This window comes from Phoxinus phoxinus (assembly GCF_949152265.1).
Source record: "Phoxinus phoxinus genome assembly, chromosome: 21".
In the NCBI taxonomy this organism is placed as follows: Eukaryota; Metazoa; Chordata; class Actinopteri; order Cypriniformes; family Leuciscidae; genus Phoxinus; species Phoxinus phoxinus.
The window spans coordinates 28,571,668-28,598,947 of NC_136896.1; the positions used below are offsets into that span (position 1 = coordinate 28,571,668).

General features: G+C 40.6%; 2 protein-coding genes across 6 annotated transcripts in view; one reads left to right on the plus strand and one right to left on the minus strand.

Annotated features, from left to right (window-relative positions):
• The window catches only part of LOC306989620 (transmembrane protease serine 9-like), a 31,579-nt gene extending 18,876 nt beyond the window's left edge, over positions 1–12,703 (minus strand). Inside the window, exons 1-5 of the mRNA XM_079595468.1 lie at positions 12,602–12,703; positions 12,400–12,470; positions 4,511–4,534; positions 4,263–4,434; positions 3,899–4,173 (exon numbers count right to left, since the gene is read on the minus strand). Of these exons, the coding sequence (XP_079451594.1) occupies positions 3,899–4,173; positions 4,263–4,434; positions 4,511–4,534; positions 12,400–12,439 (511 nt within the window). The 5' untranslated portion in view covers positions 12,440–12,470; positions 12,602–12,703. The remainder of the gene's footprint in view (positions 1–3,898; positions 4,174–4,262; positions 4,435–4,510; positions 4,535–12,399; positions 12,471–12,601) is intronic.
• Positions 12,704–15,202: 2,499 nt separating this feature from the next.
• cntd1 (cyclin N-terminal domain containing 1) lies at positions 15,203–25,992 on the plus strand. 5 transcript variants are annotated; one of them, XM_079594666.1, is made up of 8 exons: positions 15,203–15,296; positions 15,571–15,709; positions 16,418–16,493; positions 16,569–16,740; positions 16,820–16,982; positions 17,069–17,213; positions 20,583–20,679; positions 25,578–25,960. In XM_079594666.1, exons 1-8 carry the CDS (start codon positions 15,294–15,296, stop codon positions 25,752–25,754), a joined length of 972 nt encoding a protein of 323 aa, XP_079450792.1. In that variant the 5' UTR covers positions 15,203–15,293; the 3' UTR covers positions 25,755–25,960. The 5 variants fall into 5 exon arrangements, with proteins under 5 accessions (XP_079450792.1, XP_079450794.1, XP_079450793.1 ...); XM_079594668.1 differs by lacking the exon at positions 25,578–25,960 and adding an exon at positions 20,809–21,119; XM_079594667.1 differs by lacking the exons at positions 15,203–15,296; positions 25,578–25,960 and adding an exon at positions 20,809–21,119 and having other exon boundaries at positions 15,305–15,709.
• Positions 25,993–27,280: the final 1,288 nt, after the last annotated feature.

Here is a 27,280-nt window from a genome sequence, read left to right on the forward strand (position 1 = left end):
ATCCAGAGACCGTTCACGTCACGTCTGCCGATCCAGAGACCGTTCACGTCACGTCTGCCGTTCCAGAGACCGTTCAGGTCACGTCTGCCGATCCAGAGACCGTTCACGTCACGTCTGCCGATCCAGAGACCGTTCACGTCACGTCTGCCGATCCAGAGACCGTTCACGTCACGTCTGCCCCTGAGCCGGTGTCTGCCCCTGAGCCGGTGTCTGCCCCTGAGCCGGTGTCTGCCCCTGAGCCGGTGTCTGCCCCTGAGCCGGTGTCTGCCCCTGAGCCAGTGTCTGTCCATCCACCATGGCCGTCATGATCCGTGGCTGCCCGAATGGTCGTCTCCACCGTGGCCGCCCGAATGGTCATCTCCACCGTGGCCGCCCGAATGGTCGTCTCCACCGTGGCCGCCCGAATGATCGTCTCCACCGTGGCCGCCCGAATGGTCGTCTCCACCGTGGCCGGCCGAAGGGTCTGCACAGCCGGATCCACCCTGGCTACCTGAACTGCCTGCTCCACCTTGGCCACCTGCACAGCCTGATCCACCCTGGTCGTCTATAGGGCCTGCTCCGCCCTGGTCACCTACACAGCCTGCACCACCCTGGTCGTCTATAGGGCCTGCTCCGCCCTGGTCACCTGCACAGCCGGATCCACCCTGGTCGTCTATAGGGCCTGCTCCGCCCTGGTCACCTGCACAGCCGGATCCACCCTGGTCGTCTATAGGGCCTGCTCCGCCCTGGTCACCTACACAGCCTGCACGACCCTGGACCTCAGCCGGGACTCCTGATAGGCCTGAACCTCCCTGGCTCAACCCTCCCGTCCCTCCCTGGTCATTGCTTTGGACCTTTTGGACTCTCTGTTTGGCTCTGTTTTGCTCCCTCCCTTCCCTCCTTCTTGGTCTCTGTTCCTGGGTGGTCTGACTTGTCTGTTGTGGTGTTGGGTTGTGTACGTTTTTATGTCTCTCTTTGGTAACGCCAGGTGGCGTCCCCTTAGAGGGGGGGTAATGTCAGGGTTCTGTCACTTCTGTCTGGTTTTATCTTAGTGGGTGACAGAGCTCTGACATCCCCGGTTTGTCATGTGCTTGTGTTCTAGTTCTGTTTATTGTGAGTACATGCCATGTGCTCTCCTGTCTATTGTCTAGCCCCTCCCATCTTGTTATCTGATTATTGGTTAATTTGTCCCACCTGTCCTGCTCATTACCCTCCTTTGTTTGTTCCCCTATTTAGCCTCCTTGTGTTTGTAGTCCTGTTGCTGGTTCGTTGTCAATGTTTCCTGTTTCCTTGTGTTACCTGTTCCTGTGCCTGAAGCCTCTCTTGTTTTCCCCCTCGGGGTTGTTTTGTTTATAGCTTGTCTTTATTTTGTATTATTTAATAAACATCATCTCATCCTGCTCTTGTATCCTCGTCTCCGTTCAACCATACCGTGACAAATTCAGTCTATGAAATTAGTCAAAATTTGTCATATTCATGTGAAAATTCAGAACTTTTGTGTTTCTAAGCTGATGAGGTCAGCAATGCAATGGAAAAGGGAAAAGCAATTGTATAGGAAAATGATGAACAAATCTGAGATAAATCTTAAGGTCAAGGTAATAAACAAAATAAGTAAAAGTTGACTTCATATTTGTAAATGTTACATAACATTTTTGGTTATTTTAAGGTGTCCTTGTTACAGTGTAATTTAAGTACTGAGTGATATAACTGCATGTGATAACTATAGGGTTAGGATTAGGTTTGGTTTAGGGTTAGTTTCTGACATGTTGAGTTTGTTTTCTGTTCTGTTCATTCTTGAGTTTCATTGTTATATATTGCTCCTTATATATAGCCTCAGTTCATGCCATTCTTTGTTCGGTGTCATCTTTACTTTGTGTGATAAACTTTGCTAATACTCCTTACTTTATTTTGTAAGTCCCCAAGTTATATTATTAAAGCCAGTTGTGATAATTTCCTCTTGTTAGGCACTTCCTTGTCATCTACAGAACACCGAACCCAAAGACAAGAAGAGGAAACATGGATCTGGCTGAGTCAAGAAGACAGTCTGAGGATCATCTCCTCTTCCTCCTCCATCAGAGAAGTCGACCTCTGGAGAAATATGTGGAGAAGTTCCTGCAGAATTACCATCTTCGTGTGTAAACAAAGCAAGCCAATGGACATCGAGCGAGCGAGATTTGCATCTCGATTTCCACCCCTGAAGTGGGTATATAAGGAAGTGCGGTGCGCTCGCTCAGTTCAGCTTTTGCTTCGGCGCTGAGCGTTTCATACCAGATTCTGCTCTGTAATCATGAGTGTCTACAAACCTGGAAGCAGCTCAGCAGCGGTGTTGGTGTGACGGTGCATCAGCGAAGATAAAGAGAGCCTTCCTCTGCATTCACTGCAGCTTATGAGAGATCATTCCTGAGTGCAGCAGGCTTCACAACGGTCTTGAATGTTGTGCAGCGATTGTTCCCCTGTGCGCCTCAAAACTAAAGAGCTTGTTTCCCAAACTGAAAGAGTACGTCTTTCTAAAGATGTAATTCAACCCGTGTGTTTCTGGAGGCTTGTTTCCTGTCTCCGTCTGACAGTCACGATCACTGCCTCACGTGTCTGGGCCGGAAGCACGCTGAGGTGGCGTTTGTAGATGAGTCATACACCCACAGCGGGAAGATGACCATCGCTATGCTGCGGTCGAGACATGAGTACCTCGAAAGAGGTGGAGTCCTCTCTGCTATTCCCATTGGAAAGTGGGCTATAGTTCTCTGGGGAGGAAGATTCGGCTGCGCATCCCCATTCGAGGAGAGTAGCGTGGTTCGAGTCTGAACCAGAGCTGAAGGCCATGCTTTCCTGGGCCGCTGAGAGCGTCGGGCTCGATGGAACCCTCCACCGTGTCCCGAAACTTTAAGCTGGATGATATCTTCACACATCAGTGAACCCCAGTGCCTCTCTTCCCAAAAGTGCATGAGAAGATTACAAAGTCGTGGAAGGCAGCTTTTTCTGCCCAAAACCGCTCTGGCGCCTTCTCCGCTCTCACTACCCTCGATGGTGGGGTGGCCAAGTGTAAGTGGGTAACCTGCAGGTGGAGTGTGCAGTTGCGATGCAGCTTTGTCCGCAAAGTGCTGCCGCCTGGCGGGGTAGTCCGTGTGAGTGGCGTGGCCTGTCTGAACTGACGCTGTGCTTGATTTGTGATCATTTCCTCTTTTCGGGCACTTCCTTGTCATCTACTATACGTGACAGTTGCATGTAGTTATGCATCATTTTTAGTTATTACTATAGTAACATATGTGTAACAAGGACACTGTCAAATAAAGTATTAACCAATTTCTTATGATGTTAATTAATTTCAATATAGAAATATTGAAAGTAATTCCAGATCATTTTAAAGATAATATTTACTTTAGAATCATTAAGATGATTAAGGAAAAGAGCAAAACATTTTTAAATCAACACAGAAGAGTTTGAAGGGAACAATAACATGGTAAAGGAAAATGTTAATCGATTAATAAAACGTAATGGATATTTAATTTGATTAAATTGATTTAACAAGGGGATACTGTAATATTTATATAAACCTGTGTTGTGTTTTATTTTGCCAGTATTGCCTGAAGAAAATCTGGAGTTTGGCCAGGGGGTTTGTTTTGACATTGTTGAATCGTTTGGTTCATCGTTGTTCTTCCAATTATCTAGTACAGTAATTTTTTTTTTTTTTTCGGGTAAGATAAATCCTAAGCTTTCCATTAAGGTATAATGTCAGGTTTCAGTATGTGGGTCCTAATTAAAAGTTTAAGGAAACTAAATTGGCAAAAGTATCTCACTTTACCAATTTATAACTACTAGTAAGGTTTACAATAAACTGTTGTACAATAACAAGTACTTTGTTATTTTTCATCTGGTTACATAATCCAGATGTAGTCCAATGTGTCAAAATTATTATCATTACCTACAAAGCCGGTTCTTCCCCATCCAGTGGACCAGCAGGTGGTGCCGTTGTGAAAGACACTGTCATTAGCAGCCAGGCAGATTGGGCTGATGTAGCTGGTAAAGTTCACTGGCTCACTCAATCTCAGCAAGGCGATGTCATTGGTCGACTGTGAAGGGTCATAGTCTGGATGTGTAATGATGGATTGGACTCCTCGACTCACCAAGTTTGGGTTAGAGACTGAAATGTTTTGGCTTTGTCTGCCCAGGTAAACAGTCCAGTTACTGTCTGGGGATCTGAATGTGGAAAACAATTATCTCTAACAAATGCACTTTCACATTAAATCACACATTATATTATGTATACATCTATTTTGTTTTCTTACGAGAGGTAAACGCAGTGAGCCGCAGTGAGCACCCATTCGTGGCTGATGAGGGACCCTCCACAGGTGAAATAGCCATTAGCGTGTAGACTGACCTGCCAAGGCCAGTTCCCCGCAGGTGCATCCTCACCTCCCACAATACGAGTGTTCAGTGAGGAAACCCCACAGTGTTGTGCTGAAGGGAATAGTGTTAGAACTGTAAATAATTCACAAAATCTTTTATATTTTTTATACTTTAAACACATTGTTACCTTTTATAGCTTTTCTCGTGTCATCTAAAATGTAAAAGGACATAAGTAGTAGTTAAATAAAAGTCAAACACAGTGTGAGTATGTTCAAGGTTAATCATTTTGTGGTTCACAATCTAGCTGTTGCAGAATCTCTGCTCATTTCAGTATTTTAGATACTGGTGATACTCCAATCGATAGATACTCCAATTGACTGGGCATGAATAAGCTGATAATCATATCCTATGAATCCAGCTGCGGCTAAATTGTTAACTAGTAAAGGGATTCAGCTAAATTTAATGCAAGGCTCCACCACCAGGTCATAATCCCAGCCTTAGGGCTCTTTCACACTTGGTTCGATTGCCTGTTCCCAACCCGAGTACGATTGCTCCCCCCTAACTTGTGTGGACTTTTGTGATTTTCTTTGTTTGTTTGTGTTGTTGAAGCATAATAACAATAAAAAAAAACATGATCCAAAAAAAAAAAAAAAAAAACGTTTGTGATTTCCTGTTCTGTGCCATGTTTTGTAGTCCTTTGTAGTTTTTCTTGTTGATTAGTTCAGTGATTTTTCCAAAGTGTGTCTTATTTGCCTATTACTGTGTATTTGAAAACCACCCTGCATCTCAATGTCCATACTATCCATCCTAAACAGTATATGTGAGATTAAAAAATATGTGTCCCAAAGCATAGTATGTTGAAAAGAGTATGCCAGAAGTCCCCAGACGGTTTACTAATTTCGGTGGATTTTCGAAGTGTGGATCCATGCCCAAGTGTGGTACACGAGTCCTGAAAAGTGAAGCCAAAGTGTTTTGATCACCCCCCCAGGTGGCTGGATGCAGTATAGGTCATAAACCCCACCCTCTCTTGTCCTGCATCCTCAGTAAACAAGCTACAGTTAGTCCAAAATGCAGCGGCTAGAGTTCTTACTAGGTCAAGAAAATATGATCATATAACACCAATTTTATCATCTCTACACTGGTTACCTATTAAGTTCCGTATCAATTACAAAGTATTGCTACTGACCTATAAAGCCCTAAATGGTTTAGCTCCTGTGTATTTAAGGGATCTTCTATCGCCCTACAATCCATCGCGCTCTTTAAGATCGCTAAATTCGAGGCTTCTGGTCGTACCTAGGATATCTAAGTCCACTAAAGGAGGGAGGGCGTTTTCACATCTAGCTCCTAAACTCTGGAATAGCCGTCCTGATGTTGTCAGCTCCAGTTATGTATCCAGCCTCTCATGGAGACTTCAGATGCCCCAACGCCTGTGAAGAGACGACCCAACGCCTGTGTAGAGACGACCCAACGCCGGCGATATGTTATGGCCTAAATTAATACATGATTAACTAACTGTATTTTTCTATGTACATTTCTGAAATGCATTTTCTGTAAAGCTGCTTTGAAACAATATGTATTGTGAAAAGCGCTATACAAATAAATTTGAATTGAATTGAATGTGAGACAGACTAAACAATTAAATTGCACTTCAAATATTTTTTTCCAAAGATGGTTTGTCATTTTAGGCCATTTCTTATCACGCTGCTGTTAGTTCAAGAGTTCGTTCATTACATAAGTCCAGGAGCCCGAGGCAGCGTGTCTGTTGCACACAGCCGGTGGTGGAGGCATCTGTTGAGACAACAACATGCCTGGACACTTGTTCTAGGGGGACTCCTGCCCGTAGAAAAGCAAGGTCTGACCACGGGCTGAAAGCTCAGCGACAAACCGGTGTGATTATCACCTGAAATACGTCACGGTGCCATGCCCATCTCAGGACTCGGCTGTGTAACCAGCGTCTCATATGAAGCAATCCAAGGGGTATCACCGAGAAAAGAGATACTCTGCATGGGGGAGAGTTTGCTCTTTTCCCAGTTGACCCGAAGCACCAGATGGCTGAGGTGCCTGAGCACCAGGTCCCTGTGTTCACACAAATGATCTCGTGAGTGGGCCAGAATGAGCCAGTTGTCAAGATAGTTGAGGATGCGAAAACCCCCCTCCCTTAGAGGGGCAAGGGCGGCCTCCGCGACCTTCGTAAAAACACAGGGCGACAGGGACACCTCGAAGGGGAGGACCATGTACTGATATGCCCGTCCCTCGAACGCAAAGCTTAACGATCTGTGTCGAGGGAGAACGCATTGGAAAATGTATCTCTGAGTTAGCATCTTGAACAGAAGCTTGAGAAGGGCCTGATTCAAGACACACAGATCTAAAATTGGTTGTAACCCACTGCCTTTCCTTTCCTGCTTCACTTAGGACTCGTGTGGCACGCTTGGGCATGGATCCACACTTCGAAAATCCACCGGAAATAGAACATCCGGGGACTTCTGGCAAACTCTTTTCAACATACTATTCTTTGGGACACACTTATTTTAATCTCACATTGTTAGAGCCATAATACATTGTGCAAATTTGATAATATTGAAGTGTTGATTATTACTCATTGTACTTGTATTTTTTTTTTTTTACAAAGATTAAGAATGTTTATACTATAATTATTTATGCTTTTGTTATGTCCTTGCTAACTGATGAGGGGATTAAGACGTCATATCCGTGTTGTGGATGACAGAGCAATACAGTTTTTTGAACGCCGTTCCATATTTTGTTGTTAAATAAAGTTAGAAGGTTGTTCTTGCTTTGAAGTACAAAATAAACAAGAATGAAAAAGGATTATAACGACTTGGATGAGTTTGTTGCGTCAGACTGTTTGCTTTGAACGAATGGTACATATGGATGGATAGTATGGACACGCAGGGTGTTATTTAAATACACAGTAATAGGCAAACAAAGTAGGGGCTGTAGAAGCCTGACTTAATGTCGGCTGGAGGAACCGGCTCTATGAGTGTGACCACAGTTTTATCACCTCCATCTGCTTATACTGCCAAGAACTGCTGGGCAAAGTTAGACATTTAGAAACTTTAGGCTGTCATGTCTAAAATGGACTATCGACATAAAGTGTTACCCCAACGGTAACGCTTTAGATTACAGCCCGGAAAGTACTGCGTAATTACAATGAAATTACAGTGTAACTTTCGGTAATTACAGTGTACCTATAAAGTACTTATGTGTAAGTATAGGGGAACAATATGTAAAGTCTTGGGAATAAAGGGGTAACAACCAGGAAAATACTGCGTAATTAAAACTAAATTACAGTGTAACTTTCGGTAATTACAGTGTACCTATAAAGTACGTACGTGTAAGTATATAGGGAAACAATTTAAAGTTTTGGAATAAAGGGGTAACAACCAGGAAAGAAAAAAAATTTATTTAGGCAAATTATTAAGTATTTTAGAACTACGGGGTACTTATACTATAATACAATCTTACTTTTGGGAGCAATTTAGCGAGTAGGCTACATACACTGCACCTTTTTGTAATAATAGTGTATACACAAGGCTTTTTTCAAATTACGGGGTAGCCTATATATCAGTGCATTTATAAAGTAGGCTAATTTGTTTTTATTGCAAAGGTGCACTGATTAAGTTGTTTCAATGCAAGTAAAACTATTGCAACTTTTTTTTTTTTTTAAATGCTGGGGAAATATACTCGTTTCATGTAGTTACAGGGTAAGTATGACATTGCGGGCCGTAAATTAAAATGGTGCTTCTTACCCTCTTGTTTCATGTAGTTACAGGGTAAGTACAATAAAAACACATAAACACACAATCTGATATCACTTGGAAAACTTTATTTGAAAAACAACTTATTTTAAAACGGATTTACAACACTTTCTCTTGCTTGTGCTTGACTCTTGTTCCTCTTCATCTTTCTTTCCACTGATAAATCTTAAGAAGGAATCACATGTCTCTTGCTATTCTGTATTATGTGTTAAAAGAAAATACAGTACAGAAATGTCCTCACCATTTACTCATCTTTTACCCTCATGTCATCCGAGATGTATATGAATTTCCTTCTTCAGATTAACACAATTTTTTTTTTTAGAAAAATATATAATCTCTGTGAATGCATAATGCAAGCCCATGTGTTCCTAAAAGTTGACATCAAACAGCACATACAGCAATAACTAAAGTAATCCATACGACCCCAATGGATGAATCAATGTCTTCTGAAGTGAGACGATAAGTGTTTGTTAGAAAAATACCAAATATTTTAAACATTTTAAAGACTATCGCTTCCGTTCCGAGTTCCGACCAACTTTCACTTGCGCGTGCATGAGAGGGTTGAGTTCACGCTTGACACGCGTGACGTAAGCGCGCCGAGAAACCGAATGTCGATTTTTTTTTTTTTTTTTAATGCTCACAACAAAATACAAACAATAACACATAATAATAATGAAAAACAAACAATACAGAAGAACAGAGATGGCAGTTCTCGCGCGAGTTTCACATCTAACTCCCGCGAGAACGTAATGAACGCGTGAAGCTTCACCAAACACGAAGCCAAGCCGACTCTCATGCACTCGCTGGACGCTGGTGACAGTTGGTCGGTAGCGAAAAGATGAGTAAATTACGAGAACATTTCTGGGTGTACTGTAGCCTATTTTCTTTTAATACATAATACAGAATAGCAAAAGACTCATTCTTAAGATTAGGCTAATCAGTGTAATGATAGAAAAAGAAGAAGAGGAACAAGAGGAGGAGGAGGAAGTAGGAAGCCATGCAAAAATGTATACTTTCTGTCAGGACTTTAGTATTTGAAATGAAAAGTTGATTTTAAAAAAGGAATAAAGTCCTTTTTTGAAATAAGTTGTTTTTCAAATAAAGTTTTCCAAGTGATATCAGATTGTGTGTTTACATGTGTTTTTATTGTAGGCTACTTACCCTGTAACTACATGAAACAAGAGGGTAAGAAGCACCACTTTAATTTACGGCCCGCAATGTCATACTTACCCTGTAACTACAAGAAACAAGAGTATATTTCCCCAGCATTTAAAAAAAAAAAAAAGTTGTAGTTTTACTTGCCTTGAAACAACTTAATCAGTGCACCTTTGCAATAAAAACAAATTAGCCTACTTTATAAATGCACTGATATATAGGCTACCCCGTAATTTGAAAAAAGCCTTTATGTATTTGTATACACTATTATTACAAAAAGGTGTATGTAGCCTACTCGCTAAATTGCTCCCAAAAGTAAGATTGTATTATAGTATAAGTACCCCGTAGTTCTAAAATACTTACAGTATAAATAATTTGCCTAAAAATTTTGTTTTTTTTCCTGGTTGTTACCCCTTTATTCCAAAACTTTACATTGTTCCCCTATATAATTACACGTACGTACTTTATAGGTACACTGTAATTACCGAAAGTTACACTGTAATTTAGTTTTAATTACGCAGTATTTTCCTGGTTGTTACCCCTTTATTCCCAAGACTTTACATATTGTTCCCCTATACTTACACATAAGTACTTTATAGGTACACTGTAATTACCGAAAGTTACACTGTAATTTCATTGTAATTACGCAGTACTTTCCGGGCTGTAATCTAAAGCGTTACCAAGGTTTTATTTCTGTGAGTTTAGTTCTGTGTGTTATTTTTTAGGGAAACTGCATAATATGAATCATTATGTTTAATTAGTGTTGGTTTTACAGTTTTGAATAATGAATTGCTAAGTGTATAATAAAAACAATATGACCCCCTGTTCTAAAGTGAAAAGTATGTCCACATTAATTACTGATTTGTATGGCACTTATTGAGTAAGGTTCAAGTTTATTCACCAGAATAAGTTACCATGTACAGTAAAGGCAATTTTTAGTGTGTTGATACTGCATAAATAATGGCTAATATTCCTTTACTTTATGTTCAGTTAATTATTTACTACTGGTGTGTTAAAGCTAGGGTAGGTAATGTTGGAGAGCTAGCCAGATTTGAAAGTGGCACCTCTTCTAAGCTCCGCCCCCTCCTGTCAGTGCTCCGCCCAAAGCTACGCCCCCCCACAAACATGAACGCGCATCCACATTTGGAGTCAGCTGCATGTACCTACGACCTGTAACGCAACTGGCTTATACCGACAGAGAAGCTACTGTTAGCATTGGGATTTTTTCGAGAGGGGGCGGGATTTTTGTTGGGAAAGTCAGGGGAGAGACGCACACGTCGATTAGACTGGATAAACACATGCAGCATCTTAATTGTTAAGAAAATGAAACGAAATAAATGAATAAATCAAGCCTTTATTACAAAACACTAGGCTATATCATACAGCATTCTGAAAAATGCGCACCCCTAGTTCCTCCGTCGATGGCCCAATGATGCGATGAGCATTTACTGCGGGTCAGGAAGCGGGTCGGGTAAGTTACAATATTTTCTTTCTTTTTTTTTGCGGTCCGAGTAGCGGGCGGGTTAGTTGAAAACGTCGGTCGGGTGCGGGTTGTTTATACATTGACCCGCGCATCACTGCTGTGCACGCAGTGGTGCTCGGGCACGAGACATGAAGGCATCTGATTGGTTCTTTACATTCGCACCGAATGGCAGTGATTGGTCAGAGTTTTTACTGTCCTACAGCTACTACAGAGGTCAGATTTTTTTCATTCCTTTTTCTGAACACATAATGTATTGACTACTATCAGAATGGAAGGACCATTTCACCCAGTATAAAAAAAAATGTTTCTGAACAGGATTACCTACCCTAGCTTTAATGCCTAACTACCGCATTATTATGGACCCTTAAAATAAAGTGATACCAATTGAAGACAACCCATGAACTGTACAACCAGATGACCTAGGCTTTCATGTCTCTTGTTTTTTGGGATTTCTTGCCTGTTCCGTGAATTACTCTCTGACCCCTGCCTGTTTTGTTTATTTGTTTCTTTGTTTGGACTGCCTACCTGTGCTTTGACCTCTTGCCTGTTCTTTGGATTACGTGTCTGGATTGCCCCATATAATAAAGCTGCATTTGGATCTCACCTTCTAGTCTCGGAGCAGTTTCGTAACAATTGTCAATTTCGCAAACAATTATAAAATTAACAAACACCATCGTCACCTGTGATAGGTGCGTAGGAAAAGAAGACCAATTAGGTAGGTCGACAAATCTGCAAATAAGGAACTCCCGCACACTATCAGTAGTTTGCAAGTTAAAATCAAAAAACTTTTTATTAGCAGCGTTTCGGTCTCACGACCTTTATCAGGCATATACAAATATTCAAACTCATCCCATTTAAAATAAACACATGACCAATCAACAACGCTCCATCTGTACCCTCTTAAACTCATTGAGAATACATAATTAACAACATGTCATCATAAACAGTTACAAACTATAATTGAAAATAATAATATCAAAGTTCGGATATTATTACAGTTACAAATTATAGTTTGTAACTGTTTATGATGACGTGTTGTTAATTATGTATTCTCGATGAGCTTAAGAGGTTACAGATGGAGCGTTGTTGATTGGTCATGTGTTTTTTTTTTTTAATGGGAATATTTTTGAATATTTGTATATGCGTGATGAAGGTCGTGAGACCGAAACGTTGCTAATAAAAAGTTTTTTTATTTTAATTGCAAACTACCGATAGTGTGCGGGAGTTCCTTATTTGCACAAACAATTATAAAGAAATGGCAAGTAACACACTGAATTAAACATGAAATGTTGAAGTAGAAAGACTGAAATAACAGCTTGTAAAACGTAATAATCATTGTTTTATTTAAAACTTCTAAAAATAATTTATTGTGTATCTGTTTAGAAACTTTAGGCTATCATGTGTAAGAACACACACAAACACACACACACACACACACACACACACACACACACACACACACACACACACACACACACACACACACACACACACACACACACACACACACACACACACAGTTTTCTTTGTTGCCCTTTCTATACACCTGTTGTTGTATTGCCATTGTAGGAAATAATAAATTATTTGCATTCATTTCTACAAAAAAATATAAATAATAAATAAAATCTTTCAGACGTGTTATAAATATCAACAAAAACTTACTGATGAGAAATATCAGCATCAGATACTTCAGATACTCCATTGTAATGAAAGCAGATTCAGTTGGAGCGGAGCTGTGGAGAAAATACATGCAGAAATCATTACACATTATATAGAATACATATCAATACATCTGAAAATCCTATAAAAAGTTATATTTTTGAAGCAAATTAAGTCAACTAATATCTGAAAAACCCTTGCATACCTTGCCTTATGTTGTTCACAGCTGTTTCTGACAACACCTATAGCCTACTCTTCTTTCACTACTGACATATGTATCTGATATAATACCATTATGTACATAACTGAATTGAATAATAAGGAAGTATTACAGCATATAGGCTGGACTACTCGGTAGAGTTAAGAAGGGCATCAAATGTCCCGTTTAAAATCAACAGAGGAGGAGCACTAACAATTGCCAAAAAAATAGCTTAGCAGTAATCTCAAGTGTATTTTACAAGACAAATATGCACAGTTAAACAGTGTTGTGGCAAGCACAAAAGTGTGTGTGTGTGTGTGTGTATGCGTGCGTGTGTGTGCGCGCGTGTGTGTGTGTAATACTTTCCATCTCCAGTCTGTTTATTTAGACATTACATTCACCTGTTCACCTGTGTCCTATAATGATCTCATCAGTTCCCTCATTTGTTCTAGTATCTGGAACCCTTTACAATCAAGTTCCATTTGTTAACATTAGTAAACTGCATTACGTGACATGAACTAACAATGGCCACTTTGGCAACACTTTACTTGAAGGAGTGTGCATAAGACTGACATGACACCTTCATAATCAGGACATGACACATGTCATGAATATGAAGGAGTTTTTATGCATGTTTATGACAACTGTCATTAAGTGTCATTCGCTCAATTAGGCCCTATGACATTTTTAATGCAAATATGACATTGTTTGAGATGTCTTTGTTATGACAACTTGACATAAACCAATACATCATAACCTGTCAGTGTCTTTGTCATGAAAACTTTTGGTTTTCCAAAGTCATGGTTTTGACATTGGCTGTCATGAGGCTATTATAACATTTTAATGACAAATTCAATTTGTACCACTGTAGTTGAGGTCAAGAAAAATATTCATGACACAGATATAATGGCCTCATGACAGCCAATGTCAAAACCAACCACATTACAGTTTAATGTAAAAAACAACAACCTTCCTCTACCTTAGAAACATTGCTAAGCTACGGAACATGATCTCTGTTTCTGATGCAGGAAAGTTAATTCTTGCATTCATGACCTCTAGTCTGGATTACTGTAATGCATTACTAGCTGGTTGTCCTGGATCATCACTGCAGCTGCTAGAGTTCTTACCAGGTCAAGAAAATATGATCATATAACACCAATTTCTTCATCTCTACACTAGTTACCTATTAAATTCCGTATATTAATTAAAGTATTGGTGAGCTGTAAGGCCCGAAACGGATTTGATCCTGTATTTAACCGATCTTCTATCACCCTACAATCAATCTTGCTCTATAAGTGTAACGAATGAGAAGAGGAAGCAAGATGCAAATAAAAAGCTCTTTATTGTATGTTATAAGGGAGATCAAGAAGAAACCGTTATCAGACAGTAAAAATGCCCCGTCCCGCACCCAAAACAAGGCGTCTGTGGATGAAGTATGAAATGAGGACTGATGGGACGTTGTTCTGCTCCACTTCACAGAAGAGTGGTAGAAGAATTTGAGAACAACACTCAAAGCTTTATGCCATTTAAATTAACAACTGCAGCTCATTCTGAGCGTATATTACACCATTTCTATGTCATTGCACATGCGCAGCCTTTCCAGTTTCGGGGTTCAAACCGATCAGGTGTTTACATGTTCTCTCGATCCGATTAGAAAAGGAATAAACCACCCCTTTCAATCCCATCGAAATTTCATTCAGATCAAGCTTAATCAGATCGATCAAGGTGTTAAAATGAAGGCTTTTCAGTCCGATTGAGCTGTCAATCTGATTACTTATGGGTTATTTGGTTGCATGCAAACATAGCAAGTGATTAACAACCATTAATCTGAAGGCCAGGAGACCCCCGACCACCAGAGGCGGCCTTCCCAATTTGGAGGCCCTTTCACACAAACACTTGGAGGCCCTCAAATGTATACAATTCGACTGCAATTACTTTATTATCTCTGTTATATTTAATATTGTTAACTTTTATTTCACTCTTAATGGTCTATTTATACACATATTCTATCTTCCACTATCCATTTGCATTACAGAGGAGGCACAGAGGCTGCTCATGAGGTGGCATTCAGGTGTATTTCCAATTACTTCTTTCAAGCTTCACTTGTTTAATGCAACTCAGAGGCATATCATTGCATAAATAACGTTAAATAGATGTTTGTTTGTGCTTTTTTTTCTTTTATCTAAATGCTTAAAATAATGGTCAGAAAAAAAACATTAATTTAATTAAAAGTATAATCTTCTTGACAGCCAGGTTTGATAGCATGATGTTGTGTGAGAATTTGATGCCAGTTCAGTTTACATATTTTGGAACAACTAGATCACACTACATCAACTAGTTTTTTAAGCCTCTTTTTTTATTACTATTATTGTTTTTTAGCATTTTTTTTATTTATTTAGTCACTGTATTTTACAATAACTTTAAATAATTTAAATAATTAAATGTATTTAAATATTGTTTTTGATTCATCTCGATCCTTTTTTGTAAACCACGTAGTCATAATACGTATTAATTACTTTAGTGAATGTAGTCTTGATACATCTATTGTATTCTTGCATATTGTTTTTGGGCCTGTATTATATTTATTAAGAAGAAAACGTTGTCCAGGCCACTTTAAACAACAGGTTGATGGCGTTGTCACGTGGATCATGATACTTTTCTCAACGCTACTCAGACCCGGACAAATCACACAGTCGTTATGGTAATTAAGGAATTTCGAAAACATAACAAACAAACAATGATTTTAATGAAATCCCTTTCTCATATTTATATTCGTGTGCCTGTAATAAAGTCTCAAAATTATAGGTTTAAATAATTATATTTTGGTATATGAATATATCAATTATGACAAATCTGGCTTTCTGAGTTAAAGCGCGCCACCTGGTGGAAATCGATGTTTTTTATTGTGTGTCTAAAAAAAAGATTATCTTTACGAACAAATGGCGCCAACTACTATGTTTTCCTCGCCCACAAAGGAACAGAGAAACCTGAGATTTGGATTGGTGTCGTTAGACATTTTAACCGACATTCTGTCCAACCTCAACAAGAGAAACAAATCCAACTTGGAGAATGTGCCAGATCCCTGTGGATGTCTCAAAGAAAGGAGAATAGTGGGTGAGTGTGTTTGGCCTCAAACTAGCTCACTGGTTTCAGACACTGACTAAAAAGTACTGTAGGGGTACCACGGTAGAAGTATCAGATGACAATAATCCCATGATGCACACTGTAATATGTTAGTGAATTATTAACATATGTATATATTTCAGTGGTCTACCGATATATCTGCCTATATCTCTTAATTGTCCGATAAGTGTTCTTGTCAAATTATTGCCCAAATTGCCGGAAGAGGGACTTTTATTTTGCTGCCGCTTGGAAACTCATCAAAGTTACGGAAGTTTAGAGATATGTGTCAAATTAGCATCACACCTCATTTTATTAGGAGGGTTATTGATTCTGTAAAAAAAAATATGAGCAGGTTTTTCTAAGTAACGTAGGCTATAGTTAAATAGTTTACAAAGATTGTCAAATTTAAGATATCAATTAAAAGTATTTAACGATATAATTTTGACATTTACAAAATTCTAAATTTCTAAAGACTGTCTGAAATCACAAAGTATTAAATTAATTCAAATTATTTTATTCCCTTGTTTTTAACAGAAATAAATACATTTGCAAGTAATTATGAGAAAAATGATAACAAATGCGCTTGAGCTTAGATATTAACAGCCATGTTCCTATAGTATTGCAGTATAACACCATATCCAAAACATTGTGCTATTACATTGATACATTTTTGTTCACCCTCATCTATTCGGTCCACAGAGTGTGTATTTCGTCTTTGTGAGGAGCTGGGACTGAACCCTGTGGTTGGATATCAGGCCATCGAAATACTGGAGAGGTAATTTAAAGAATCTCGAATGAACATTTTTCATCAAAAATCTGTTCAAAACGCCTTCACTTTTTCATGCTCTAGGTTCACGGCCAAATATATTGAAGATCTAATCCACAGCCAGAAAGGTCAGCGGATGCAAGGAGCTTCATCTGAGGACGCAGAGGATCTCATCTTCCAAACACTCAAGAAGAAGCTCTTTCTCTTCATCCTCTCGAGCGTTCAGATAGCCAGCAAACTGGACCTGTACTCGAATGTATGTTCAGCTCATAAATTACAACAAAACAAATTTTCCATGTGTAATGTTGTGATTTGCTCTATTTGCATTCGTCTAGGTGGTTAATAATGACATCGCAATGAGATTTCTGCAGGCAGTCAATTACCCTTCCTCCAAAGAGCAACTCTTGGACTCGGAGATTCTCATTTTAAAAACTCTCAACTTTAATTTGAATGTCCCAAATCCTGTAACGTACGTGGAGACCCTTTTGGAAGTGCTGGGTAAGATTATTTCCAGTGTTTTTGTCAGGTAGCAGCTATAAACTGAACTCAGATAGTGTAAAACACTGTTTTGTGCTCTCACACAGGCCATAATGATGCAACAGTCCCTGTGTCACAGCTGCATCGCCTGTGTGTGCGTGTACTGCAGTTTATTTACCTGCAGAGGGAGACAATCTACACCTCATTGCTCATATCTGCCACCGGATGCCCCAGTCCTTCTGATGAGCAAAGGTACAGGCTATCTACTGAATTTCTGCTGTTTCCCACCCTATTGACTCTCTCTACTCTTAAAGGATGCTCTTAAAGATCAAGTTTGGGGTTTTTGTAGAGAAAACTATAAATTTGCCATTTTTATGGCATATTTCATGAAGACAGTTTCAGGGACTATACCCATATAAGTTTGAGTTTAGTTTGGTTATTTTTTTAGCAGTGTTATGGCCTCTTAAAAGCCGGTGTAACTTAGGAAGCGGGTATACGCCTCCTGGTGAAATGGCAGCAGTAATCCGAGCAAGACGAAGACACAGGCTAAGGAGACGAGCTGAAAACATTTTTGCCACGAGAATCACACTTTTTCAGTTGAGTGAAAACTAAATCATTAAGCAGCTCCGCAATATTACAGTTTCTGGAGGAAATCAAAGATAACATCGAATCCCTGACTCAGCGTTCACACTCCAGCAGTTGTTAAACTCCTCAATACATTATTATTATTGGCATCGGGATCAGGATAATTTCAAACAGTCATAGCATGATGGAAAGAGAGGAGGAGGCCCATTCAATTGCACGTTTAAATACGCGCAATTTACGGTATAGTGGGACGTGGACAGGCGCTGGTTACCTGATGAACTGCAGGTTTGGTACATAACACACACACTGCGGTTTCACATCAAGCGCTTTCTGCGTCTTGGCCATGGCGCTATTACCGCTGCGTTTGCAAATGTACGTACATCTGGCCCTCAGTGTCCAAATTCACTCACTCGTTTTCGTTCACTCCTTCAAGTGGACTATATCAGTGGAGTAATGTAGGAATAGTGATTGAGGGCAATTTCAGACACAGCTCCTGATTTGATAGAGAGAGAATTTAGCGAGCGCTTAAACCAGCTGGAAAATGATCTGAACCGTGTGGATTTGTAGGGTTTTATCAACTACTCTCAAACTCACAGTTTGTTCAGCTTGCTTTGTTTAACTGGCCATAGACACTGGTGCTTTCTAGAGATGTGACGATACCCTTTTTCCCTTTCCAATAGAGCTCGGGATCGTTTCGTCACGTCGCAATGCATTGTGGGAATCACGGTACGGAAGTAGATGTACTGTATAGTAGAGAGTAGGTAATTCAAATTGTAACGTTGGTCATTTGATAATATTAGGTTTAATTTAGGTTATTTTAAGGAAAATGGTTCAATATTGCTGTATTGTGACCTGCTGTAATCGGTCTCCCGGTCGACGGCAAATAAATCATGTTAGTTTTCACCATTTTCGAACTTGGAAAAAAACGCAATGAGACTTGGTGTCTGAAAATACAAAGAGGCGTCGGATGGCTTGGGTCAGTACGGAGGAAAACCATCACCTTTAAATCAATGAATACTATTTAATTTGAAAGTATTTAAAGTATGATGTAATTAAAGTATTTATTTTGGTGAACGGTGGGTTGTGTCTGAGGTGAATGTTATTATACTGGATTACAGAACTACCGGACGTAAACAGTGGATTATTGCACGTATGATATGCGAGTAATTACTCCTGAAGTGTAACAAACCCGCATAGACAAGCTTCATAGCTCAGAATCTAACAAGTGTGTGTGTGTGTCAGTGTCACCACTGATGCTTGGTTAACGTTAGCGTTGCCTTAGTGGGAACGATTGTTTTCTCTGCGTTTACTTAGATCTGCAGATCTTGCACCCATCCATTTGTGAACGGCAGGTGAGCCTCCATTGTCTTGAAGTTTTTTAATTGATCGGAGGTGTAAGCGCTCACTCCACAGACCAGGTAGGAGAAAATATCAGGGAAACTGAGGCTTGCTAAACTTTAATAATAGTTCATATAGGAATCGATTCCGCCTATATACTCTTTTATTTTTTTTTTAAGTAGCGTTGTTTGGCTTCATTATTAAGTTTGTCAGTATACGGTATAGTATAGCCAACTTTTTTTGTTTGTCACGGTCCATACTCTTTCTCGGTGCCGGTGGAGACCAGCCAGCTACGCTATTACGCTATTACGCTATTACGCTATTACCTTATTCCAAACGTGACCTCTAAAATGGCCGCCGCTACCCACAATGCACCATTCCATAACGTCTACGCCCGAGCTCTATACCGATTCCGATACCTGGGTGTATATCTATACAGCTGCAATTCATACTAGCCCTGTTTGAATTTATAGAATTATTTTATGGTGTGCTTCAGACTTATCCCTTAATAAAACATGAACAAATACACACAGTGAACTAGAATATTTTTTATTATCTGACATACATTTCACAGTAGTATTTTATTTATTTTTAAGTGAAAAATAACTTCAAATGCAGCCACAAATCTAATACGGTAAACGGAAAAAGGAATTTTAGTTTTACAATATAACTGTATAAAAACAGTACAACAAATAAATCTCGGAATCAAAAAAAAAAAATGAATAATTTAAGAAAATAATCTTTTTAAAACTTATGACACTGTGCCCACCCAGTGTGCTTGTCAAGCTCAGTAAAGACAGCGGGGTCGCGTCGCAGCTCCAGATGTCGATAGTAAAGCTGATTGTTTGCACATATTTTAGTTTAACGTTACATGAAATGTGTTCACTTCTCGAATAGCTTAGGGAGCGCTGTTTCAGAGATGTGTTTGCGACCAGGCAAACTATACCGGGGCTCCAAATGTTCAATTAAGCGACAAAATCCAATGTTTTTGACGACTGACAGTGGCTGGTCATCCAGAACAATAAACTTATAAACGGTAAACGGTTATATTGCCAAACATACTGCTAGCGCGTGCATTTTAATTTCTTCTTCACTGCTCTAAACGGTGGTTGCTTGTGGCGACACAGCACAACTTCCTGTGTTCCTGTGTTACCGCGGGCAACCACTGTTTAGAGCAGCGAAGAAGACTTGATCTCCGATTTGCAGCGTTAAGCAAAGCTAGCGTGCAATAACTATGTATTGTTTATGAAAATGGTATCGGATCGGTAGATGGGTGCAAGTACTCGCTGATACCGATGCCAGAATTTTTATTGGTATTTTATACTAGTATCGGAATCGGAACATCTCTAGTGCTTTCAAAATATTTCTCAGCTGTCCAAATTTTGGTTCAGTCAACATAATGCATTGCATATCCCTATTAATGCCCAAGCAAGCGTATAACAACATGCTAAAAACCTCTAAGAACACCACATGACATTGCCCTGCCAACTGCCCACAACTCAAGCCGGTGTGTTTTGCTCTCGCATTTCATTCGGGAAATGTAAATCTAGTTAATATATTTGCTGTTTGGTGGTGCATGAATTACACACTTCTCCTTCAACAAGGTCATTACTCATTCTGAGGTAAACGTCGCACCGCTTGGTGGTGGGAGCTGCCATGGCCTGGGGAAATATGAAGTATATTTTGTGTTTGTAACAGAGCCAAGTTTGTGTCGGTGACGGAGGATTTCATGCTTCTGGGAGTTGGAGTCATTGCTGTGGCCGCCTTCATTCATCACATCTCAACATGGGAAAAGGTACAGAACAGCTTCTGAATCCACATCATGATTCAGTCAGTCAGCTGTGAAGTGTATTTAAATATCTGTTACTTGCTTCAATCTTGACAATCTCAAAGGACTCTAGTGTGTGGTTCATGTGCACTGCAGGTAGTGGAGGAGCTGACAGGGATAACAGGGATTTCTGGCCAGAGTATCATGGACTTTGCGTATGTCACCCTGACACACATCACCAAGACCAAATCCATGTGACACTTGAAGTCAGAAATATGAAGTGTGAGGAACAGATTAGAGCAAGAGTACAGATATAAGAAGACGTGTGATGATAACTGTGTACACAGCATGAACAATATTACTTTCTATTTTGATTTCTCTTTCTCAAAAAAGAAAAAGTCAGTCTGCTGTGAATGAACAATGTAAAGATAAAACATTGAAATAAAAGCACTTGTTTTTCACATTTTATTATGCAACGATTTCTAAAAGAAATTAATGTGTGACGAGGCTCGTATATCAGATGATGCTAACAGTGTGAAACTTAAATGGATAACAATCATAATTGAATCATATTTTTAACATTTTATTTTATTATAACTAAATTATATTTTATTTTATTATCGCTATATTTTGCTATCTAGTAAAATAAGCCATGAACAAAAAATAGAAATTGTGAGATTGGCAGAGACTTCTTAAGTCTCCTAATTTCTTTACTCAATCACAAGACTCAAAACTAACTATGGTTTAATGTCATGTTATATTTTAGCTCCATCGATCTGTTCCTCCATAGGCAGCATAGACACACTCCTGGTGTAAAGGCCCAAAAGAAACCTGGATTTGGCCAAATTCTCAGACAGCATTGGATATCTCCCTAAAGGAGATGGAAATCCTATAATGCATTTCAACAAACTCAGTGAAAATAAAAATATAGAAGGAAGATGAACCGAAATAAATTATAACTATAATTCATTCAGTACTGAAAAGTACTGATAAAAAGTATTGTGACGTACATCCGAGTTAAACAGTTTATTGAAACAGAATGTAGGGCAGGGACTTGTTTCTATTTATCGTTTTTTTTTATTGGATGTTGAGATGTGGGCGTGTTACTCAAAAGTCAAGGCAGATAAACACAAGCTTTCAGGGGTGGGTTTATGTGGACTAAGGCCACATTTACACTGCAGGTCTTGATGCCCAATTCTGATTTGTTGACTGTATCCGACCTTACATGTTCTTTTAAAAGTGACCCATATCCAATATCTGTATTTACAGTATACACTTGGCGAAACAACCCAAGGTAGACGTACTGACCTGGAAAAGCTTAGGCAGAAAAGGAAGTAAAAACAGTGCGATTTGCAATGGATGCAGACAAAATGATATTACAAGTGCCATACCTTCTTTAAAGTGGTGTCTGAGGCGGAGAATAAAGAGGAGAGCCCTTGTTGCAGCCTGGGTAATGAAAAGAGTCATGTGATCGTGGTTGATTTCCACCTGAGATGATGTCATTTGCAACCGTTTAATTTTTCAATTACGTATGACTCGCATTGACGGGAATATACGATCTGTCCACTTACATGGCTGACGCAAATGCCCGTATTCGACTCATATCAGATTTATTTCCACATATGAATGATGCCTGAAACCGAATATCGGAATCCATGTTCGTGGGTCAAATCTGATCTGTGCCACATGGGAGGAAAAAGTCTAAATTGGGTCACTTGAACCATGATTAGAAAAGTCCTGCATACATCAACCAGAGAACTTTTAACATTCAGTTATGACATAAACCTATTTATTGTTCACAATAAGATAACGTGCATTTTGAAATGGATAGGTTTATTTATTATTAACTTTAATGGCTAGTTCACCCAAGAATGAAAATTCTGGCATTTTCTTACCCTCATGCCGTTCCAACTCCATATAGACTTGGTTAATCTTTAAAACACGTTAATATTTTGAATTCTGAGAGGTTTCTGTCCCTCCATTGAAAGGTCATGTTACCAAAACTTAAAAGATCTAAAAATAAAGGCATTATAAAACGAATCCAGAGGTTTAATTCAAAATTGTGTCCCAAATAACACACTATACACTAGTTCTCATGCACTATGTTCTGTGTTATAACCATAGACTGTAAAAAAAGATGGACGACGCCCCTTCGCTCTCTTCCATTGGTGAGAAGTGAAGCCGCCAGTGTCCCGACATGGGGCTGACATCTCGGGACCCGAGTCTGCGCAGTGGCGATCCCGGGACCCGAGTCTGCGCAGTGGCGATCCCGGGACCCGAGTCTGCGCAGTGGCGATCCCGGGACCCGAGTCTGCGCAGTGGCGATCCCAGGACCCGAGTCTGCGCAGTGGCGATCCCAGGACCCGAGTCTGCGCAGTGGCGATCCCGGGACCCGAGTCTGCGCAGTGGCGATCCCGGGACCCGAGTCTGCGCAGTGGCGATCCCAGGACCCGAGTCCGCGCAGTGGCGATCCCGGGACCCGAGTCCGCGCAGTGGCGATCCCGGGACCCGAGTCTGCGCAGTGGCGATCCCGGGACCCGAGTCTGCGCAGTGGCGATCCCGGGACCGCGCAGTGGCGATCCCGGGACCCGAGTCCGCGCAGTGGCGATCCCGGGACCCGAGTCCGCGCAGTGGCGATCCCGGGACCCGAGTCCGCGCAGTGGCGATCCCGGGACCCGAGTCCGCGCAGTGGCGATCCCGGGACCCGAGTCCGCGCAGTGGCGATCCCGGGACCCGAGTCCGCGCAGTGGCGATCCCGGGACCCGAGTCCGCGCAGTGGCGATCCCGGGACCCGAGTCCGCGCAGTGGCGATCCCGGGACCCGAGTCCGCGCAGTGGCGATCCCGGGACCCGAGTCCGCGCAGTGGCGATCCCGGGACCCGAGTCCGCGCAGTGGCGATCCCGGGACCCGAGTCCGCGCAGTGGCGATCCCGGGACCCGAGTCCGCGCAGTGGCGATCCCGGGACCCGAGTCCGCGCAGTGGCGATCCCGGGACCCGAGTCCGCGCAGTGGCGATCCCGGGACCCGAGTCCGCGCAGTGGCGATCCCGGGACCCGAGTCCGCGCAGTGGCGATCCCGGGACCCGAGTCCGCGCAGTGGCGATCCCGGGACCCGAGTCCGCGCAGTGGCGATCCCGGGACCCGAGTCCGCGCAGTGGCGATCCCGGGACCCGAGTCCGCGCAGTGGCGATCCCGGGACCCGAGTCCGCGCAGTGGCGATCCCGGGACCCGAGTCCGCGCAGTGGCGATCCCGGGACCCGAGTCCGCGCAGTGGCGATCCCGGGACCCGAGTCCGCGCAGTGGCGATCCCGGGACCCGAGTCCGCGCAGTGGCGATCCCGGGACCCGAGTCCGCGCAGTGGCGATCCCGGGACCCGAGTCCGCGCAGTGGCGATCCCGGGACCCGAGTCCGCGCAGTGGCGATCCCGGGACCCGAGTCTGCGCAGTAGTGAGCAGGAAGTAAAGCCGGGAAATCAAGGCCCCGCCCTCACTCTTGCAGAATCAATCGCAAGCTCACGCTCCTGCACTTTTTAAAAAAGTAATTATGGAAATTTCGATTTTAAATTTAAAGCTCCAATCTCGTCAGTCCTCCGAAGACCCCGTAAAAAAGTCTGTTGGTGCTTCAGTGACTACTTCGTTCAGAGAACCTGTCAATCACAGCTGTCAATCATGACGTCACACCACCGCATCAAATAACTAACTAAAAACAAACTTATTTTAAAAACAAAACAAACTGAACTTACGTCAGAGTGGTAAAAACTACAGTAAATGACAGAAACAATCTTTGGGAAAAAGATATTTGAAGTGTAATTTAATTGTTTAGTTGGTCTCACATGCCGTTAAATAACACGGGGAGGCGGGGTTTATGAGCTATACTAGGACTAGCCACAGCGATCGAGACGCTTTGGCTTCACTTTTCAGGAGTTGTGCGGCACGCTTGGTTCTAACCAATTAGAATTTTATTAGGTTATTTTGTCATTCAACATCATCATGACCTACCAGCGTCAGTTGTGTCACTTTCACAAATCCTCTCCTGTGGCCTCATGGGATGGTAAAGTGTCCATCGGATGCGCATTTCAGAATCTCTGCGGAAGTAGAAGGTCATCCGGGGACTTTTCACCTAATGTTTATAATGCATGCTAATACTATGCATTCGGACTATTCTTTTGGTGTATGTTTTTTTGCATACTATAGTAGGGAAGTATTTGATTTCGGATGCAGAGTTTGTTTTTTTGGTTAATCATCTCGCTATTTATTAAAGTGTACTTTTTCTATCTTGAATTTTCAGTGTGAACGCACTACTCACACTATTTATACTACAAAACGGCATAGTATGCATGCATAAGTAAGTACAATTATTTCTTTAGTCTGAAATTCATCTTTTAAAGGTCATGTAAACGCACTTACTGTTGGCTCCAGCAGTGATGTGACGGGTGAGCAATGGCAGAGGGGAAGAGTGCTTGAAACTTGTCTGAAAACAGTCATTAATTTGCATTTCTGTTTGGTGTCTCCACACTTCACCTTAAAATATGACCTAGTGAGGCAATTATCATGCTTGAGCAAGTATTAGAGTCATCATGTCTCTAAAAAAACACTCCTATCATTCGGCTTTCTTTGGTGTTGGAGAGACACCACTTGACTCTTGTGTGACATTTTAAGCAAATGAGAAAAGATAGCAACTCTCTGGCTGAAATCTGCCCACAACTTTAATTATGTGAACTAAAACTTTGTTCACAACTTTGTACATTTTCTAAATAATGGACCTGCATGCATTTAAACCTTTTATATATGAGTGCAGCTCTTCTGGGTATCGGCTTTGGACCGCTCTAAAGCAGTTTTATTATTGGAGGATTTAACATAATAATTCAGGGTGTTTAGAAATTAGATAAACGTCTAAGAAAAAAGTTCTTCTAAATGCTTTTCCACAGAGCTGTCTGTGTTTTCTGGATCCAGTCCTGGCGGATGTGTTTCAGTCTGGCGGGGGAACAGAGGGGTTTGCTGGGGGAGATGCCACGAATATCCCCATTCTTCATGTTCAAGTCTTCCGGCAGACTACAGTTGTGACCAAAGAGAATATTGGTTACAAATCGAGGCCATATGTTTGATCAATGTGAAACTTTTCCCCATAAGCCAGATCAATCAGAGAGGCTGCACTTTAAAGACTCCGTGATATCACATGACTTTTGGACAATAGGGTGATATTAAAAGCTGTTTAATTTGTTTCATATATGCATTTCTCCATGGATGCCGCCATTTATCATTTATCACGTGCAATTCTTATATTAAAATAGCAAATATGTGTATTTCTAAGTATTTCAGAATATAAACAATTCTTATATTTATTAAAATAGCAAATATGTGTATTTCTTTTCTACTAAGTATTTCAGAATACAAACAATTCTTATTTATTTAAAAAAACAATAGAAATTAAGAATAACTTTTATTTTTCTATTAATCTAGAATATAAACTATTCTTATATTTATTAAAATAGCAAATATGTGTATTTCTTTTCTACTAAGTATTTCAGAATACAAACAATTCTTATTTATTTAAAAAAACAATAGAAATTAAGAAGAACTTTTATTTTTCTATTAATCTAGAATATAAACTATTCTTATATTTATTAAAATAGCAAATATGTGTATTTCTTTTCTACTAAGTATTTCAGAATACAAACAATTCTTATTTATTTAAAAAAACAATAGAAATTAAGAAGAACTTTTATTTTTCTATTAATCTAGAATATAAACAATTCTTATATTTATTAAAATAGTAAATATGTGCATTTCTTTTCTAAGTATTTCAGAATATAAACAATTCTTATTTATTTTTAAATACGATTAAAGTTATTATTAATTAATTATTTATTCCATTACTCTATTAATTAATCCAGAATATAAACAATTCTTGTTTTTAAAATACTTTAATGTATTTATTTAATCAAATAAATACAAAATTCTACCAAAATGGTAGAAAATTGAAAGATTTACAGTAGGATCACCAACTTTTCTCATATCCTCTAGCAGATAATTGGCCAATCAATTAAATAATTAGTCGGTGTGTCAAGCGTCTCGTTGGCCCGGTTTATTCATGTCAGTGCAAATGTGTGTATTGCAGTGGTGTATCATGGGGAGGAAGCACATGCCAGAGCTCCATCCCTTCCATGAGGTCACCATAGCAACCGGAGCCTTTTACCAGTCACTCGGGAATTCCGTTTTTGCACGGCTCACTTGCCAAGTAAGCAAGTCAACCCTTCGGCGGCTTGCCTTTCGCGTCTCTTTAGCAACCAGTTGCTATGCGGCTACTGTTACCATGCTTGTGTGGTGGGGTTTATGGGAATTCAGGCCCCCTGTAACTCTTTCTGTGATGTCTCTCCTCACCCACCCCCAAAATAACTCTGAAATGGTTTGATCGTCGGGGAGAACTGCTCTTGATAACGCTTCTATTCAAGCTGAGGTTTTCAGAGACGTAAATAAAGTGGAGTTGTGTGGGCTTCCACTGACAGTTAGCCGTGATACGGTGATGATCCAGATCTATGAGCCGCTGTCAGTCATGTCCACGTCTCTCACTGATGCTCTGTGTCCTTGGGAGAGGGAATCAGTCACAATAATGACAGTTCTGCACAGCACA